At 36.0% G+C, this 17,221-nt stretch overlaps 1 protein-coding gene across 7 annotated transcripts in view; it reads left to right on the top strand.

Annotated features, from left to right (window-relative positions):
• Nucleotides 1–17,221, top strand: part of LOC118002882 (ral GTPase-activating protein subunit alpha-1) — a 251,636-nt gene that overhangs the window by 147,661 nt on the left and 86,754 nt on the right. For 6 of the 7 annotated variants that reach the window (XM_034993496.1, XM_034993497.1, XM_034993493.1 and 3 more), the window contains 4 exons: nt 2,845–2,979; nt 3,381–3,564; nt 12,429–13,293; nt 15,663–15,734. In XM_034993496.1, coding sequence (XP_034849387.1) covers nt 2,845–2,979; nt 3,381–3,564; nt 12,429–13,293; nt 15,663–15,734 — 1,256 coding nt within the window. The other variant, XM_034993494.1, reaches the window with a different exon arrangement.

The following is a 17,221-nucleotide window of genomic DNA, read 5'->3' on the forward strand; positions in this document are numbered from 1 at the left end:
TTTCTTTCTTTCTTTCTTTCTTTCTTTCTTTCTTTCTTTCTTTCTTTTCTTTCTTTCTTTCTTTCTTTTCTTTCTTTCTTTCTTTCTTTCTAGAATGAGACAGAGAGAGAGAGCACGAGATGGGGGAGGGTCAGAGGGAGAAGCAGGCTCCCCGCCGAGCAGGGAGCCCGATGTGGGACTCCATCCCAGGACTCCAGGATCATGACCTGAGCCGAAGGCAGTCGCTTAACCAACTGAGCCACCCAGGCGCCCTCTACCTTTATTTTTTTAATCTTAGCTCTGTAACTAAATATATCAGACACTCCCCATTCTTTTTGCTACTTGGTTAGATGAAATTCATCTTTGTTCTTCAAGATAGTCTCATGAGTACAAAATTCCCTGAGTGCTTGTATATTTAAAACTTTTTCTGTAACCCTGATACTTGAGAAACATCTTGGTTATATATAGAATCCTTAGATTCACATTTAAGTTTGTTTTTTTTTAATGTTGCCTTGCTTTGTGCATTATTTTTGAAAAGTCTGATGCCAGTTTTATTCTCTTGCCCTTGTAAGTTATTTCATCTTTTTTCTAGGAGGCCCTAAGGATATTTTTTCTTTATGTCTGAAGTCTTACTTTTAAAGTTTTATCTGGATATGTGTTAGAGTTGATTATTGCAGGTCAGTTTGTCCTGGCTTCTGATGGACTTTTTTAACATGTGTATTTCAGAGACTCCAATTGTATGTAAATTGGATGTTCTTTTTCTATCTTTTATTTCAATCATTTTCTGACACTTTTTATCTTTTTCTAAATCTCATTTTTATCCTTTTAGTTGTTACCCCTCTGTTCTTCAGTGCCCTGTATTATTTTATTTATATTTATTTATTTATATATATATATTTTTCCAAATTTATTCTTCCTTAGGCACCTTATAATTTAGGCTTCATTTCTAAATTTTGTTCTTTTACTTCTTTTCCTGACTTGAAACAATTCTTCCTTTCTTGGTCTATTTCTTCTTAGTTTTTGATTTCTTCCTTTTTTTTTTTTTTTTAAAGATTTATTTATTTATTTGACAGAGAGAGACACAGCGAGAGAGGGAACACAAGCAGGGGGAGTGGGAGAGGGAGAAGCAGGCTTCCCGTGGAGCAGGGAGCCTGATGCAGAGCTTAATCCCAGGACCCTGGGATCATGACCTGAGCCGAAGGCAGACGCTTAACGGCTGAGCCACCCAGGCACCCCTAGTTTTTGATTTCTGATTTAAGATGGGGTTTTCTTTGTCCCCCATATCTAAATGCTGTTTGATAATTTCTAATTTAGATTAGAATGTTGTGTTGTAGTTTTCTTCTGCTTCATAATTGTGTTTTTTGTGTGGGGGTTTCATCAGCTAAATTGCTTAGATTCTCATTTTTTGTTTTCTTTTTATAATAATTTTATATAGATGAAGACTGCTTCATTTTTGTGGGCAAGATTGGTGGCTTGGGATGGTTTACAAGATTCCTACTTCAAGAGCTCCCTCTTCTGGTAGTTCAACAAAGTATAGTGTGTTTATTGTCTTTTTAAGGAGAGGAATTAAAGGACCATCAATTTATTGGATGATGCTTTTTAAGGAGAAGTTGTAGGTCCACAATTTTTTTAAGCTTTTTTTTAAAGATTTTTATTTATTCATTTGAGAGAGACAGAGAGAGAGCACAAGCAGGGGAGAGGCAAAGGGAGAGGGAGAAGCAGACTTCCCACAAAGCAGGGAGCCTGCTACAGGGCTCAATCCCAGGACCTAGATATCATGACCTGAGCTGAAGGCAGACGCTTAACCATCTGAGCCACCCAGGTGCCACATGTCCACAATTTTTAAAATTTAAGTCTTAAATTTCTCTTTTGCTTTTTCTTTTTACTACATGATTTCCACAGGATGTCTCCCTATTCCCTCTTAAAATTCTTCTCCCCCAAAATATTACCTTTCCTGTGTGTGTACTTTTAAGTCCTTTTTAACCACTCAGTATCTATCTACCAGTACACTTTTTCAGTATTCTCACACTTAGGGTGACTTTTTCTTTCTGGCTTGATTTTTAGGTTTGTACCTAGTTCTTTTCTCTTTTACAGTTTTTCCCAAACTGCCCTTGCTCTTCATGGAAGTTTGTAATGGGGGAGTGGGGAAAAACTTGCTGGGATTTGCTTTGTACTTTCTACCTACAGATAATTTGAAGTTTAGATGTTCTATTTTCTGGTTACACTGACGATATTGGTTTTGTGATGTTTTATTGGTTCTTTTTGTTCTTTAAAAGGAATGTAGAAGTGATTGTAATATATAAACTCAAACCTTTCATTTGTGTTGCATTCCTTGAACAGTTTTAAATAGACAACTAATTGATGTCCTCATTTTAGCTCAGTGTTTGTTTGTTTTTAAAGGTTTTATTTATTTATTTGACAGAGAGAGAGAGCGTGCAAGCAGGGGGAGGGGCAGAGGGAGAGGGAGAAACAGGCTCTCCGCTGAGCAGGGAGCCCGACGCGGGGCTCGATCCCAAGACCCTGGGATCATGACTGAGCCAAAGGCAGACGCTTAACCAACTGAGCCACCCAGGCGCCCCTAAGCTCAGTGTTTTTATAGTAATTTTGAAGTAATTTTGGCAGTCCTGTTTTTATTATGTTTAAGGTTTCATTGTGCTGCCTCTAAAATATAAGGAAGAAACCCACAATAATACTCATACAATATTTTAGAATCAGATCTAAGTAAATATTCATGGTAGAATTAGGATTGATAGTTCTTGAAATAAATTTTGGAAGACAAAAAATAAGTTGGTGAATTTCTGTTAATAATATTAAGGTCTTATTTTATGAGTTTACAATAATAATTATCTTTTGTTGTTGTTACAGTTGGTGGTGTCCTTACTTCTGTGCCTTCTGGACTGGATCATGGCCTTACCTCTAAAGACACTGCTCCAACCAGTCCATGCTACAGGAGCAGAAAATGATAAAATAGAAAAATCTGTCCTCAATTGCATTTATAAGGTCAACTTGTTTGCTTTATTGTTTATTTGGTAACCAACAGTTTTTAAAACTGAAAGAAATCACATTTCTTAGTATTACATTCTTATTTTTTAGAGCTAGGTATTTTCTAAGAATGTAGATTTATCTTACAGGACCTAAGGATAATTAAAACTTCTTCCTACAAGACATAGTTGTTTCACTGCAGATTTGTGAAAGGAGTCAAATCTTTGTTGAATGTGAGAATCATTAGTTAAATTTTATTCATTCTTCTTTTTAATAAGTATTAAATTTACCTTGATTGAAGAACTAAGTTTTAAAATGCTTAAAAATTTTGTCAAGCTCTTATATTACCAGTTGACATTTTTTTCCTTTTATTTATCTTCACTGAAAAGGAAAACTATGTTTTTCCCTCATATTTCCAGGTATTACATGGGTGTGTTTATGGAGCTCAGTGTTTTAGCAATCCAAGGTATTTTCCAATGAGCCTCTCTGATTTGGCATCTGTAGATTATGATCCTTTTATGCATTTGGAAAGTCTGAAAGAGCCTGAACCTCTGCACTCTCCAGATTCAGAACGATCTTCTAAGCTTCAGCCAGTGACAGAAGGTAAAATGAATTCACTTCAGGACCATATTATTTCTTGGGTTCTCTCAAAATATGATTTGAGGGCATAGGTAGAAATAATGGAGATGATATATCTTACTTTGTAGTTGTTTACCTCTAATCATGTATATTACACCAAAGTTCGTTTTTGTTTTAAGAAATAACTTCAGAAACATAGTTACTAAGATTATATGTGATGACATTCCATTTATACTTCTAGTTAAGTTATTCTGATAAGTTCTTTTTGATATTTTATACATCATATAATTTATATAATGGAATAACAGATTTAGCTTTGGAGCCTAACAGAAGTGGTACTGAATTTTAACTCTCATTTACTAGCTGAGTGGCTCTGTTTCCTTATTTGTAAAATGGGGATAATAATATTTATTCCCTCATGGTTGTTTTGAGTACTGAATAAGATAGGATGTGTAAAACCCTTTGCATAGTTCTTGATAGGTAGTGAACTCAGTAACATTTTTTTTAAGCCACATTGTTTCTACATTCAGAGAGTTTACTTTCTCATATAAGGGAAAGATGTAAATAAATAAATATGAGTATAGAAGTAAAACTACATTTAAGAATTATGGAGATAGTCCAGAGGAACCTAGCAGTTATTGAAGGGTTTTTAAGAAGGTTATATACATGATAAACTTAGTATTAAGAACAGTTTGAAAGCAGTATTTTATAGGACTTAGAAGATTATGGCCCATGTCTTCCACCTGTTTCTGTAAATAAAGTTTTATTTACATCCGTGCTGTTCATTTTCATATCATGATGGCTGCTTTTGTGCAACAACAGTAGTGTTGTACAGTTACGGAGGAGATCATGTGGTCCATAAAACTGAAAATTTTTACGATCTGGCCCCTTACAAAAAAGAGTTTGCTGATCTTTGGTATGTTAGATTGGTTTTAGGGAGGTTAACCCAGGAGCAGAGAGACCAATGATGAGGCTATTGCAGTAGGCCAAACAAGAGTTGCTTAAGGCTTAAATTGGTTAGATTTCCCCCAAAGTAGACCAAGAATATGAGAAAGGTTAGAGGTTTGAGAGGGAAAATGAGGAGGGCAGTGTTGGAAATGGTTTAGTTTGGGGTGCCTGTCGATTATACGTATGAAGACCACTAGCAGGCAGTTTGTTGTATATGCAGATGTCGAATATAGCAGAGAGGTCATTGTTAGGAATATTTATTTGTGTGTGTGTGTGTGCGTGTGTGCACATATGCATGCATGCTTGTGTTTGTGTGTGTTCTGAGAAAAGTTGGAAAGGAAGGAAAACTGGGAGAGAGTAATTTCTCAGAAATAAAAACATGAAAAAGGTATTTAAAAGACTGGGCACTGGTATTAAGTGATAGGTCAAATATAGAAAGGCTGAAAAATATGTCTGCTTTAATTTCAGCAGAGAAGTAGGAGGGAGAAGTGGATGGCTGTCGGTTGAGGAGCAAGGAGTAGTTAAAGAAATAGAACCATTTATCAAAAGTACTCTTTATAGAAGCTTGACTGTGTAAAAAAGAAAAGTGGTAAGACAGTGGTGAGCTAAAGGATAATTCAAGGGTAAGGGAGTTCTAAGAATGAAGAGAATTGAACTTTTAATTATAAGCTGAGAAGGAAGATGAGAAGGGGATCATTAGTATGGCGAAGTTCCTGAAGAGTGAGCTAGAAAGTATAGGTGCTAATATTAGCCCTTATCCTGACCCAGAAAGAAGAAGAAAATGGAAGTAAATTAAGGGAATTGGCAGAAGTTATTGAGAGTCCAACAGAAAATGGAAACTACAAAGTTTTGGTTGTACTAGTCAGCATTCAGTAAGGTGGATGTGGTGGAAAAACATGGGAACTATGACTTTCAGAGTATTAGTATATGATTTAGCCATGGAATTTAGGCTTAGTGAGGATTAAACTGATGCTTAGAAATGTCTAATAAGTTAGAGGAAAATGGAATGATCCAGTGAATCATAAAGTAGATATTGGTAATAAGAAGTTAGAACAGTGATTCTCAAGGGGTACCTGGGTGGCTCAGTCGGTTAAGTGGCTGCCTTCAGCTCAGTTCATGATCTCAGGGTCCTGGGATCGAGCCCCGCAACGGGCTCCCTGCTCAGTGGGGAGCCTGCTTCTCCCTCTCCCTCTGTGCTCTCTCTCCATCTCTCACACACTCTCTCTCCCTCAAAAAAAAAAAAAAAAAAAAAAAAGAGAACAGTGATTCTCAGCCTTAGTTGCATATTAAATTACTGCTGCTCTGTTCCCATCCATAGAGATTTTGATATCTTAATTTGGGATAGCTAGGATTTTTTAAAGCTTTGCAGGTGATTAATATGCAGCTGAGGTTTACAGTCACGGAGAGCATCAGTATGTTAAGACAGCAGTTGTTTGTTTGTTTTTATTATGTTAATCACCATACATTACATCATTAGTTTTTGATGTAGTGTTCCATGATTCACTGTTGCCGTATAACACCCAGTGCTCCATTCAGTACATGCCCTCTTTAATACCCATCACCAGGTTAACCCATCCCCCCACCCCCCCTTCCCCTCTAGAACCCTCAGTTTGTTTCACAGAGTCCATAGTCTCTCATGGTTCATCTCCCCCTCCGATTTCCCCCCCTTCATTTTTCCCTTCCTATCTTCTTTTTTTTTTGAACATATAATGCATTATTTGTTTCAGAGGTACAGGTCTGTGATTCAGCAGTCTTACAGACAGTAGTTTTTAAAATGAGTTTTTAAGCAGTAGAACCCCTTCACAAGGAGTTTTACATAAAATAAATTTCACAAGGAAGCCCAATTTGTAAAACTTCTAGAAGCAGAGCTGCAGCAGGGTGGAGGCCTGGGATCCTACTGACTTCTCTTCTGCCCATCTCCAAAAGCATTCTCCAAGGGCTCTACAAAACAGAATGGGAAAATCACTAGATTAGTTGATTGTGGTCAAAGAATAAGCTGTTAAGGAGGAGTTTGGTTTTTAAAGGTGGAATAGTTATAAATGATTAAGACATCTAAGATGTGGCCATGATAATGGATTGGTGATGTAGAATGCAAGTGAAGATCGGAAGTTACACATCAAAGAAATAGGGCTAGGATTTGGGGTTGACCACAAGTTGCTAATAGTTTGTCCAAAACACAGATACAGTTGACCTGACCAACACAGGCTTGAACTGCGCAGGTCCACTTACACATGGGTTTTGGGTTTTTTTGTTTGTTTTTTTACTATAAATGTATTTTCTCTTATTATTTTCTTTTCTCTAGCTTACTTCATTGTAAGAATACAGTATATAATACATATAACAATCCAAATACATGTTAGTCACCTGCTATGCCATTGGTAAGGCTTCCTGTCAACAGTAAGCTATTGGGAGTTAAGGTTGGGAAATCAAAAACATGGACTTTCAGCTGCATGGGGGGCAGTTGGCACCCTAACCCCCATATTGTTCAAGGGTCAGCTATATACAAGTGAAATAAGAATGTAAGATCTAAATTTTAGCTCAGATATAGTAGAGATACACTGGGAAGTATAGTATAGAAAAATAATTTAGACCATAATTGATATATAGGCAACTTTACATATTATTTCTTCAGATTTAGTATAGTAAAAAGGAGTGTTTATTTTACTTGAAAACAAAGTTTTATGAAAAGATTAGTTGTTTTTTTAGGGTAAAATGATAAAGTTTGATTCAGGGTATTATAGCGCACTTGTTAAACAGTGAAATAAATAGTTTACTTATGTAAAGAGAGGTTTTAATGTATTTCAACAAAATCTATACCATTAATAGTCACTGGAGAAGATACAAAAGTAAAGATTTAAATAGATGAACTTTATATTGATACCAAATACTCTTTGGAGTATTATTCTCTAAATGTATTAAGTTGTACCCTTTGGAATTTCTTAAAGATATAAAAGACCAGACAAATGCAGAACCTTTTAGGAACAGCTGTAGGCCAACAGGAGGTGATTCTGTGGTCTGTAGTGACTACATGCTGTGTTGTTGTGTTTTTTTAACGTGGCAAAGTGACTAATCACTGTGCCCTTGTCTAAGGCATGCTTCATCATCTTCAAGTACTTTTTTGGCCAAAGATTTCTAAACATAGAGTGTCCATAATAAGCTCAGTATTGGATTGAACAAGTCTGATTTGAGAACTATTGGCAGGAGTGGCTGTAATTATTAAATTCACTAAATAATAAAGCAAGGTAGTAAAGTTGGCTTTTTGTCAAATGGCAGTAGTCTTATTAGCAAAAAGTCATCATTTGCAGGGTCAGAGTGAAAGGAGGCTCCAAAGGATTCATTCTGTCCTAATTATAGTTTCACCTGTACATACTATGCAAAGCTAATATTTAAAGCATTTGCCAAAATTAACTTCCTCTGCATGTTCTATTACAGTGCAATGAATTGCTGCAGCTTTTTATGTCTTGCTGCTTTTGTATGCCATAATAATCTGTAATTATGGGTTTGCTGCAAATGCTGTAGGGTTTGTTTAATCTGACAGTCTGAAAAGACAACCCTGAATAGACTTATTTAAATGAATGCCAGTTACACAAAGCCTTAGAAGCATCGATATCTTCATGTTGCATTTTCTCATAAAGCTATTTATTTAGAATTTCATTTTCAATATTTAGAGAATTTCATGTATTTTCTTTATATCTAAATAGATATGTAGAAGAGAGATAAATACGTTATTCTATAGTTTATAACTCAAAAAAAGATCTAAATAAAATTGCCCAGTTAACAAGTTGACATATTTTTATCCTTTCATATTTATATATATCCTGAAGAGAAGCAGCTTAGGAAAGAAAATGCTGTTACCTACATTTAAAATCTGAATGTATTTTTTAAGTACTCTCAGTGTTAATAATTATGACAGATTTGTGAACAAGCTCATTTGAACTTCATTCCCACTATCTCTTCCTTTGAGAAGAGGATGTATAGGATGGACAGGTACCTGGGCTTAGAGGTTTGTAGTAGGTAAAGAGTGGGGCTTGTTTTTGCAGTTTTATTTATAAGTAAGTTTGAAAAAGGAACTCATAAAACCTGTGTTACTTATAATGCTCTCAAAATTGAATGATTTATATTGCTTCTGTTATATCCAATTTTTTATATGAGTTTTCAATTCATCTTTATAAAAGAAATCTGTATTATTTTTAGAGAAAAAGGGGGTTTAAGGTGTTGTATGTGATTTGTCCATGATCACAGCTCAGGCCAGAAACAGTGTCAGGAATTTGTCTCTATTTTGTGATCTGCTTCTATTAAATTACGTTCTTTCACTTCAGAAATGCTCTGCAAAAAAGATTCACTGCTTAGAACAAGTCACCTATTTAAGTTTATCACTCAAAAGGAAAGAAGAAGGAAAAAGAAAGAACAAAATTTTTTTCATACCTCAAAAAAATTTTTAATGTCTTTAATTATGATTTTTATTACCATTTAAAATGTGATTTAGTCTTATTTAAATGAGTTTTTCAATTGATCTGGCCCTTTTATATGGTACTTTACACTAAATAATACTATTTTGAAGTTACTATACAAAGAAAAAACAAATTTTGAATTCATTATTTCCATATGTCACAGTGATTTGCCAAAAGAAAGGGGCATTTTAACAAAAGAGAAAAATATGAAAATTAGAGTTGTGGTAAAGATGGAAATAACACTGAACTGGGAAGCAAAAGACCAGCCTTGTTCTTCTATGGCAAATAAATCCCTTAACTCGTGTACCCACTTGTCCTCATGTTCAAAATGACAGGTATTGGCTAGATTGTGTGTAAGGCCCCTAACAGCGTGAACGTTCATTAAATTCTGTTATAATGAGGGAAGGGAAAGCAGACACTAGATTCAAGCCACCCCTCTGTTTCTCATCATCCAGTGACATATCTTATTACTTGGCTTGCATATGGTCTTAAAAATGTAGGATTGAATTAAGGTTAATCATTTAGTGTTATCTAGTGTTGAATAGCTGATTTTCAGAACTAGCCATATTTATAATTGAAGAACAACTCAATGTAACTGGAACTTTTTAAGTAAACTGAAAAATATTCATATACATATGTATATAGTCACAAACTTGATTGATAATGGAAGATTAAAATTTTGATACTCTTAACATTTCAAAATCAACCAAAGGCCAGAGAAAACTGTTCTTTTTTAGAGTTGGAATAATGGAAGAAGATGTTTTTGCTATTAATGGCATAGCTGCTGGTTTCTTGCTGATCTCTGCCTATAGCCAGTGTGTTGGTTCCAACCTTGAGGGCTGTGGCCTTGAAAATGTAACACTTTTCTTTTCTCTTTCCTCTTTTTAAGTATCATATGAGCAGTGCACAAGCTAATGTCCTTATAAACTTTTTTTTTAAGACTTTATTTATTAATTTGAGAGAGAACGAGAGAGCACAAGTGAGGGAGAAGGAGACGTAGGCTCCTCGCCAAGCAGGGAGCCCGATGCGGGGCTCGATCCCAGGACCCTGGGATCATGACCTAAGCTGAAAGCAGCCGTTCAACCGACTGAGCCACTCAGGCGCCCCTGTCCTTATAAACTTTTAAAGTAGGGTTTACTGAGATATAATTTACATAAAATAAAATTTATTCTTTTTTATGTGGGAATTTTACTATATATTATGTTGGGTGGTTACACAGTTCTGTACAGTTACCAAAATACATCACAAAGTACACTTAAAACTAAGGCATTTATTACATGTAGATAATGCTTTGGTCATCAGGATCAAATCTAGATTTAGATTTAGATCAAATGTAGACTTATTATGGCAGGTAGGCCATAGTATTCCCAAATGATTAAAATCCTTTCAGAATATAAACAATACTCAGACAGATCACTCTAAGACTATGGTAGAACATTATGGAGACACAGTCATTCTGTAATCATGTCTATAATTACATAAGACAAGAACACAGTAAACATACAAACACACAACTAAACATCCTAACATGAATGATGAGTACTTGCTTACCAATGACAGCTCTTCCCCTGCCTCCTGGATGAAAAGTATCAAGATAATCGTAACCAAACTGTCTCCACTTCCTGATGCCACTTATTTCAGAACTGACTTCCACATCAGCCCTACTTAGGATCACACTGGCAGTCTTTGGCTAGTGGGCTTTGACAAGTTATTGTCTATCTCCACTTCTTCCTTCCTCCCTTTATTCTCTCTCTGTGTTTTCTGCTTTCTTTTTCCCTTTTCCTCTTCCTTGAGGTCCTGACATTTCAGGCCTCTGAGTGCTATATTCTTTGAGCTTTCTTTTTTAACTCTTTGGTATGATTTTTTTTTTTTTTTAATTACTCATATGGGTATGCTCTTTATCTATTTGTTATCCCTAAGGTGTTTAAGGAAGGAAGGAAATATGCTTCTTACATACAACTTAACTGCTCAGACTAGGTCACAATGACCCAGAAGAGTATCTTTTTTTTTTTATTCTTATGTTAATCCCCATACATTACATCATTAGTTTTAGATGAAGTGTTCCATGATTCATTGTTTGTGCATAACACCCAGTGCTCCATGCAGAATGTGCCCTCCTCAATACCCACCACCAGGCTAACCCATCCTCCCACCCCCCTCCCCTCTAGAACCCTGTTTGTTTTTCAGAGTCCATCGTCTCTCATGGTTCGTCTACCCCTCTGATTTCCCCCGCTTCATTCTTCCCCTCCCGCTACCTTCTTCTTTTTTTTTTCTTAACATATATTGCATTATTTGTTTCAGAGGTACAGATCTGAGATTCAGCAGTCTTGCACAATTCACAGCGCTTACCAGAGCACATACCCTCCCCAGTGTCTATCACCCAGTCACCCCATCCCTCCCACCCCACCCCCCATTCCAACAACCCTCAGTTTGTTTCCTGCGATTAAGAATTCCTCATATCAGTGAGATCATATGATACATGTCTTTCTCTGTTTGACTTATTTCACTCAACATAATACCCTCCAGTTCCATCCACGTCGTTGCAAATGGCAAGATCTCATTCCTTTTGATGGCTGCATAATATTCCATTGTATATATATACCACATCTTCTTTATCCATTCATCTGTCGATGGACATCTTGGCTCTTTCCACAGTTTGGCTATTGTGGACACTGCTGCTATAAACATCGGGGTGCACGTACCCCTTCGGATCCCTACTTTTGCATCTTTGGGGTAAATACCCAGTAGTGCAATTGCTGGATCATAGGGTAGCTCTATTTTCAACTTTTTGAGGAACCTCCGTACAGTTTTCCAGAGTGGCTGCACCAGCTTGCATTCCCACCAACAGTGTAGGAGGGTTCCCCTTTCTCCGCATCCCCGGACCCAGAAGAGTATCTTATAAAAATATAATACATAAGCAGTCCCATAAAATTTGCTTTCCCTTAAAATAAAGTTTTTGTGGCATATACTGGCTGTACCAATTTACTGTTTAAATTGATTGTGACTCCTAAAGTTTAGTGAAGGATTACTTTTCTCTGAAACTTTTATATCTGTGATAAAAGCCATAATTAAATGACATTTAAGGCATGCTGTCTCTCTGAATTTACTCGTAAGAAACTTATCATTTGGATTTCATTGGCTTTCTAATGTGTATACTAAGCGATTTCAGGTGATTTATAATACTTGGGATCCTTCTTTTAAAGTATGACTTACATATAAAGGCTTAAGTTTAAATTATGACTCCATAAGCAAAACTTTGAAAAAGGGCTTTTTCATAAAATTAACAAAACTTCATCAAAGAGAGTTTTCTTCTTTGCCATCATTCCTGTAGTACAGAATCTGAATTGGAAATATTCATATTTACTCTAATATTTTAATGTGATTTTGATAATGTGAAGAAATCTCCATTTGTTGTCTAATAATTTCATTGTTAACATGACTTCCTAGGAAGCAGCAGTATTCCCACTCACTTATATTTCTTATTTCTAGTGAAAACTCAAATGCAGCAAGGATTAATCTCGATAGCCGCCCGCACTGTTATTACACATCTGGTAAATCACTTGGGCCATTATCCAATGAGTGGTGGTCCTGCTATGCTAACAAGTCAGGTGTGTGAAAATCATGACAATCATTACAGTGAAAGTACTGAACTTTCTCCTGAACTCTTTGAGAGTCCAAATATCCAGTTCTTTGTGTTGAACAATACAACCTTAGTCTCCTGTATCCAGATCAGATCAGAAGAGAGTATACCTGGAGGAGGTTTATCTGCTGGCCTTGCGTCAGCCAATTCAAATGTTAGAATCATAGTACGTGATCTCTCCGGAAAATATTCATGGGATTCTGCCATTCTGTATGGACCACCTCCTGTGAGTGCCTTGTCAGAGGCTACATCGCTCGTACTTTCATTGTCTCGCCAAGAGAAGCCAGAAGAGCCTCCTACATCTAATGAATGCTTAGAAGATATAACAGTAAATGATGGGATTTCCCTCCAGTTTAAAAGAGGATTTAGAGAAACTGTACCAACTTGGGATACCATAAGAGATGAAGAAGATGTTCTTGACGAGCTTTTGCAGTATTTAGGTATAACTAGTCCTGAATGCTTACAGAGAACTGGAATCTCACTTAATATTCCTGCTCCACAACCTGTGTGCATTTCTGAAAAACAGGAAAATGATGTTATTAATGCTATCCTTAAGCAGCATACAGAGGAAAAAGAATTTGTTGAGAAACACTTTAATGACTTAAACATGAAAGCTGTGGAGCAAGATGAACCAACACCTCAAAAGCCTCAGTCAGCATTTTATTATTGCAGATTGCTTCTTAGTATATTGGGAATGAATTCCTGGGACAAAAGGTAAGAATAAAAGAGAATTTTTTTTTTTAACATTAGTCTTATTCATCTTTTGATCAGGCATTTTAGTTTCTCTTCTTTTCCTCACTAAATTTTATCTACCAATTAGTTCTTTGGCTTTTGGACAGATTTTTTTTTTTTTTTTTTTTTTTTTTGAGATGACTGAGTTGTATCAGGATTCAAGGGAATAAAAAGATAACCCAATAAATTAACTATTAACATTTTCATAATGACTGGTAGAACTTTCTGACTTTGAAATTACAGCTCATATAATTGAAAAAATATCTTATTTTTCCAACCTTCACGTAAGCTAATAGGAAAAACTTTTTTTTCTTATGACACTTCTGACACCAAATAGGTGGGTTTCCCACACCAGGCAGGTCCAGCACTAACTGGAGTTAGCACAAACAGATTGAGGGCTCAGACCCACAAAACTGCCCCCCACTTCAGACACAATTGAAAGTCCGTATTTCTGACCAACTAGCTATAAATCAGATAACTACCTCCTCAGGTTTGATAATTAGCTATAATGGCTCACAAAACATTTACTTCTCTTCAGCAGTTTATTATAAAAGGTAGTTAAAGGATACAGATGAACAGACAAATGAAGTACATAGGATGAAGTCTGGAAGGTTCCCAAGTGCAGGAGCTTCTGTTCCTGCGGAGTTGGGGTCTGCCACCGACCTAGCACATTGACTTGAGTTGACTAACCAGGAAGCTCTTTGAACCTCATGGTTTAGGGATTGTTATAGAGGCCTCTTCACATAGGCATGATTAATTATTAACTCAGTCTCCAGCTAGTCTCCCCTCCCCATAGGGGTGGCTGAAGGTTCCAAGCTTCTAATCATGGTTTGTGCCTTCAGATGACCAAGCCCCATCCTAAAGTTATCCAGGAGCCCACCAAGCATCACCTCATCAGAACAGAAGATTCTCCTATTACCAGGGAAATTGCAAGAGATTTAGGAACTCTGTAAGATGTTCCTGTCACCTTCATTGCTCAGGAAATAACAAGAGTTTTAGGAGCTCTGTGTCAGGAACTGGGGCAGAGCCCAAGTACATATTTCTTATTATGTCACATAAGCCTAACGGGTTTTTTTGACAAATAACAATATGATCTTTTCTTGTTTGTATCAGAGAAGTTAACTCAAGGTTTATCATCAAATCAGGAAAAGAATCTGTATTTCATTTTTTTAAATTTTGTTTTCTTACACATGTTGCAAAAAGCTTGCAGTTAACACCAAGTATTCATGTAAGTTGGGTAAGAGTTAAATGAAAAGGCATTAGATTTAAATCAGAAGAACCAGGTTAGAGTCATTTAACCGTTAAGCTTCAGGCTATAAGTTGAAGAAATAACTCCCACCTCACATAGTGGTGAGAATTTAGATAATGTACATAAAATACCAAGTTGTACACTAGTATAAAGCATCATTATACATTTATTCTTTAAATTTCTATGATACTAAAAGCTGTAGGGATGTGGAAGACACGACATTATTTAATGTATTGTTTTTGTTCAATTTGTAGTAGGAGGGGAACTCAGGTATCACTGGACAAATAAATCTTAAAGTAATTTAAATGCAGTTGAAGCACTGAAATGGAGTTCTACTTGCTTGAATAGCGTTTATAACCTTACTTAATTTAAACGCTTCCATTTATTAGAAGGCAGTATTCTCTGCTTTATGGGGAAGACATGTCAGGAATACAGTTTGCCTTATGGTATGTCCAAGTGTAGGTAATTGCCACTCATGTAAGTGCATTCTACTCTCTCTTGCTGTAGGATGGTTCATATATTGGCTCTTGAGAAAAATTAAAGGTGGGAAGCTGTATTTTACCACAGCAAGCATTGATTTCATGAATATAATTTGTATGTATTTAGCACATAAAGAATGTATTTGGTAAAATGTCTACATTGCTTCATAGTGTAAAAAATACCTGTAAGGTAACATAAGGAAGAAAGCAAATTCCATCTGGATTACATATGCTTACTTGATAATGATTTAGATTTTGTGAATGTTTTATTTCTCATTAGGAGCAACTTTCTTAAATATTTTTAGGAAACTCTTGAGAAGGAACCTGCAAGTACTTTTATCCATTTTTCTGGATATGAGTTTGAGAAGCTCACAGCATCTGCAAGGAAAAATTGAAGTGATCAATAGATAATGATCCACTGACAGAAATCTATGAGGGCCTCGGTAGAAATAATGACATTTATTCTTTACATTTCTTTTAGGGTCTGTTCTCCTTTGTGTTAGAAGCATGAAAAGGCAAGAAAAGTGTTTAAAAGTTGCATGAGTAGAGTGGAAAGTATTTCCGGGACTGTCATGTCATTCACTGCAAAGGTGATGAAAATGTTTATAAATCTCTCTATTTAGGAGGAGCTTTCATCTCTTGAAGAAAAATGAGAAACTACTTAGAGAACTTAGGAACTTGGATTCAAGACAGTGGTAAGTTGTTGGAGAACCTTCAGATTTATAACTAGCAACTGTCAGCTATTTCTATTTATGTGTGAATAATACTGTATTGTTGACTTTCTGAACAGAAACATTTGATTTACTTATACCTTTAAATAATAAACTTTTTGAAAAAAATGCAGGACTACATTAAAATGTTTGGTATCTTTGAATAGTTTATACCTTTTTAATGCATTTCAGAATTCTTTTGATGGCAGAAATCTAACTGAACTTAAAAAATGTCCTTTGGTTTTCCCATAGTTAGACATTCCAAATATACCCTTTTGATTAGTCTTGGAGGTCTCAAGTGAAATGACTGGTGAATACAAGCTGGTACATGGGACGCCTGGGTGGCTCAGTCGTTAAACATCTGCCTTCGGCTCAGGTCATGATCCCAGGGTACTGGGATCGAGCCCTGCGTCGGGCTCCCTCCTCCACGGGAAGCCTGCTTCTCCCTCTCCCACTCCCCCTACTTGTGTTTCTGCTCTCGCTGTCTCTCTCTCTCTCAAAAAAATAAATAAAATCTTAAAAAAAAAATACAAGCTAGTACATACAAAAAATATTAATGGAGCAAAGAACATGGATATAGGTTATTATATTGCTATAAATCTGATTTCTCATTAAGGTCTTGGATATGTACCTGTTTACATTTGGGTTTTGATGTGTAAAATCTTGTTACATCATTATTTTGATGGTATCTAGGTTCTTGATGTATAGTATATGAACAAGACTTCTGGGAAACCAGTACTAGAAACTGCAAAATATTACTTAACTGGAATTTCTGTAAGGTTGACATGTATATATGTTACTTTCTTGTCTAGACTCTAAATCAAATTTATGGATGGGGTTTTTTGGCAGTATAACTAGAAACACATTAATAAAGCAATACTTTGAATACCTGTATTTCTGAGATCTCAAATCCACAACCTACTTAATATCCATTTCTCACTCTCTCACATCTTAGTCAGTTGGTATTTTGTACTTTTGTGTTTCCAGTTTTTTCTTTTTCTGTTCCCACAGTCAGTCTGCCACCCACCTCTGATTTCATTGGTCCTGTCAGCAGACTCACACATTGTCAGCTATAAAAATGCCATTTCTGACATCCTCAAAACTATTCTTCCACTTAAGTATATATATATATATAGACTATATATATATATATATATATAGACTATATATATATATGACTATAATCAATTCTCTGATCAGAATCATTCTTTTTTTTTTTTAGATTTTATTTTATTGAGAGCACATGCATGTGTGAGTTGGGGGGGAGGAGCAGAGGGATAGAGAATCTTAAGCAGACTCCCCACTGAGCGTGGAGCCTGATGCAGGGCTGGATCTCAGGACCCTGAGATCATGACCTGAGCCAAAACCCAAGAGTCTGTTGCTTAACCAACTGAGCCATGCAGGTGCCCCTGATCCAAATCATTCTTCGCATCTACTTTCTCTACTCCTAGGCCGCAGTATATTACTAGAGA

Source organism: Mirounga leonina, unplaced genomic scaffold (assembly GCF_011800145.1).
Source record: "Mirounga leonina isolate KUSES-001 unplaced genomic scaffold, KU_Mleo_1.0 Mir_84, whole genome shotgun sequence".
Classification (NCBI taxonomy): domain Eukaryota; kingdom Metazoa; phylum Chordata; class Mammalia; order Carnivora; family Phocidae; genus Mirounga; species Mirounga leonina.